A 3321-nucleotide genomic window follows, 5' to 3' on the forward strand; every position below is an offset into this window, starting at 1 on the left:
TCCTGGTATATTTTTAAAACAACATCAACTGAGACACAGGCAGTCATTTCTGCTTGTCGCAGTCAAAATATTGAACTCTGATATATAACAGTAACTCAGACATTGTATATTCATACTTGTATGTTCTTGTATATCATGCTCTTTACTATGTGAAGGATTATACAGTAGTAAATATGTGCACTATGCAATATGTTTTACATGCAACTCAGGAACATGAAACCTGTTTAAAGTCACATATAAAATACAACAAGACCCAGAAAGGTCTTGTTGTAAAACAATGGTGATGAGCTCAAAAAAGTGAAATTATCCTCACATCTCTGAACATCTCAGACAAACTTCAGACTAACGCACTTTGATATCAGTGGTTTTTGCACCAGCAGACTTCCCAAAATCAAAATATGGGAGGAGCTTCCCAGTGAAAGTGTCTCTGTGAGTGCAGATCTGAGTCATGTCTTCAGAGTTGTAGAAGGACACCTCCCCCCTGTCATAGTCCAGCTGGACTCTGATCCTCTGGAGACTCTTCTTCACCCTGACAGTCCCACCAACGACATTAATGTATTCTCCATCACGATGCCCCAAACACCAGAATCCATGTTTTGGTGAAGCAAACTCTGCGTCCTTGTTAGCTGACTCTTTAGCTAAACCCACAACCCAGTTTGGATGATCTCCCACCTCCACCTCCCAGCTGTGTTTCCCTGAGCTGAAGCCCTCAGAGCCTAAAACAGTGCCATATTTAGTGTGCCTCTCTGGATTATCAGGAAGTTTCTGCTCCGTGTCTCCACGTCTCACACTGGTCAGATCATCAGACAGATAGAGTCTTCTGCTTGCAGTGTTTGGGTCCAGAATGACAGGACTGAAGTGGACCTTGTCCTTCATCTTCTGCCAGACTCTGAAGGACAGGTTGCCCAGGTGTTTGGCCACATCTATCAGTGCTCCTGAGACCAGCTGTGGATCTGACAGTGAGCTCTGGGCTCTGCTCTGCTCTGAGTGTCTTTATAACTGCTGAGGAATGACACCTGCTGTTTCTGCAGCTCTTCTTCAACAGCAGAGATGCTGTCTGACAGAGAGGACATCTGCTGCTGAATCCTCTTCATCTCTCTGCTCAGAGTCTTCCCCTTCTGCTCCTCTTCCTCCCTCACCGCTGCCAGTCTGGACTCCTCTTCCTCTTTCAGGAACTGGTGGAGCTTGTTGAACTCTGCTCTGATCTGCGTCTCTGTGGACAACAGCTGCTTCTTGACGTGTTGAGACATTTCATTGTATGTGTCCTCCACTTGTTTGTATTTGTCCCTCTTGTCCTGCAGAGACTTTAAGTCAGATCTCAGCTGCTCCTTCAGGTCTCTGACTGCTTGTTCTACAGGAACCACTTTGTGAGTCTGGTGCAGAGAAAACTCACAGACAGGACACACAGCTCTCTGCTCGTCCTCACAGAACCAGTAAGGTACCTCTGGGTGTTTATCACAGACCACCTCCTCCTTCTTCTTCTCGTCCTGCTTTACTTTCTTCCCTTTTTTGTCTCTGTCTCTGAGCTGTTACTCTTTCTCTTAGCAACAGAGTCAACCAACTCTCTCAGAGAAAGGTGGATCATACTTTGATGATCTTCTTTTACAGATGGGACAGTTTTTGTTTTTAGTTTGTTCCCAGAATTTCTGCAGGCAGCTTGAACAGAAGTTGTGGCTGCAGCTCAGAGTCACAGGATCTCTGAAAGTCTCTGAACAAATATGGCAGCTCAGGTAGTTTTCAACAAGAACAATCTTCTCAGCCATTTTCTCTATTTTTAGATGTTTAAAAAACAGACTCACCAAAAATACAGGCTCTGTTTAGCGTGTTGTTCTGTTCAGATCTCAGGCTTCACTGCAGCACTGTGTCCTCTCTGATCGGTTCCTTTATGTTTTGTTTCCTTGTTTGTTGGGTGGAGCTGATTGGTACAAAACTGCCATCATAAAACTTCACCGCTAGATGGGGCTGTTTCTGTGTGAGCTGCATGTGAAATAATGCTGACTGCAGCGTTCTCAGAGATTTTTGTGTAAAACCGTACTTTAAAAATCCTCAGTTTGCCTCACAGAGCCGCGGGGAAGGAGCCGGGAGTTCCCCACAGAGCAGCCGACAGCGGAGATCCACAGAGCCGCAGGGGAAGAAGCCAGGCGTCCCGGAGGCAGGGCAGCCAACAATGGTCACCCACAGATCCCAACAGTAAATCCTCCATAATTCCGGCAGAACATCGACAGGGTCGCAACAGGACCAGTAGCCCTTTAAGGTCTCTACACCAGCTCGACTCTCCTTGGCCGGTTTTAAAGGTAGGAGGCTGATACACAGGTAGCAGTTGCGGTAGCTGTTAAACTCAATAGAAGCTGTAATAAGACATTTATTAAGTACAAAGAGTAATAAGAGACTATTGCTCAGCATTGGGAGAGTATCGTTTGCATTTGGTGTCAGATAACAAAGACGTGAACGGACAAACTGTTACACTCTACAAAACACACTCATCCGTATCAGGATCCAGAATATAAAGGTCTTCCTGTAGGCAGCTCTGTGCAGTGAGGCTCTCAGTGGCTGCAGATTTGGCCATTATTTGCTGCATGGACAGAGCACAAACAGTCATATACACCAAGTCACCAAGATACACACAGTGACACTAAACACACCAGTTATGAATAGTTAGCTGTGACACACATGGCATTACTGCAGACACTTATTCCTACTGACCCACGATCACACACACTGCAAACTGCACAGGTGGGATGGATTATCTCAGCAAAGCAGAAGTGCTCACTATCACACATTTAGACAGATTTGTGAACAATGTTTGAGAGGAATGGTAATATTGTGTATCTGGAATGAAGTTTAGATCTTCAAGTCCATCTCATGAAACATGGGAGCAAAAACAAAAGTGTTGCGTTTATATTTTTGTTGAGTGTATATAAATTAACCAGGAGACACCCAGTGGTTTCAAATGTGTACAAGCATGTACGCATAAATATAATGAAACATTCAGGTATTACAAATACAGCCTACCTCTGCATTGTAATGGCGGTATCCACTGAAGCTGCTCCTGAGAAGTGGATGAGGCACAGCTGTGAGCGTATCCTGTTACAGCGGCCGCCTCCACATTTTCTCCTTCAAAAGTAACTTGAGGTGTACTTACATTCTGCCTGCATGATGGCAGGCTAACGGGCAGATCGTGAAGTCTGTTCGGTAAACTGACTTGGCAATGGAGTTTGAAATGATGCTTTGTAAGGGTCGTGGCATGACAGGAGTGGTAAATGCTGAGGCCTACAAAGCTGCAGTCCTTGGATTGGCTGAGAAAGGGACGGTGGTGGTGGG

The 3321-nt window shown here is 45.3% G+C and overlaps 1 protein-coding gene across 1 annotated transcript; it reads right to left on the minus strand.

Annotated features, from left to right (window-relative positions):
* Positions 1-236: 236 nt before the first annotated feature.
* On the minus strand, positions 237-1802 carry LOC114441211 (zinc-binding protein A33-like). The gene is made up of 2 exons (XM_028414014.1): positions 1588-1802; positions 237-790 (listed from the first exon to the last, which is right to left on the minus strand). Exons 1-2 carry the CDS (start codon positions 1761-1763, stop codon positions 343-345), a joined length of 624 nt encoding a protein of 207 aa, XP_028269815.1. The 5' UTR covers positions 1764-1802; the 3' UTR covers positions 237-342.
* Between the last annotated feature and the right edge of the window lie 1519 nt (positions 1803-3321).

This window comes from Parambassis ranga, chromosome 9 (genome assembly GCF_900634625.1).
Source record: "Parambassis ranga chromosome 9, fParRan2.1, whole genome shotgun sequence".
NCBI classification, from domain to species: Eukaryota; Metazoa; Chordata; class Actinopteri; family Ambassidae; genus Parambassis; species Parambassis ranga.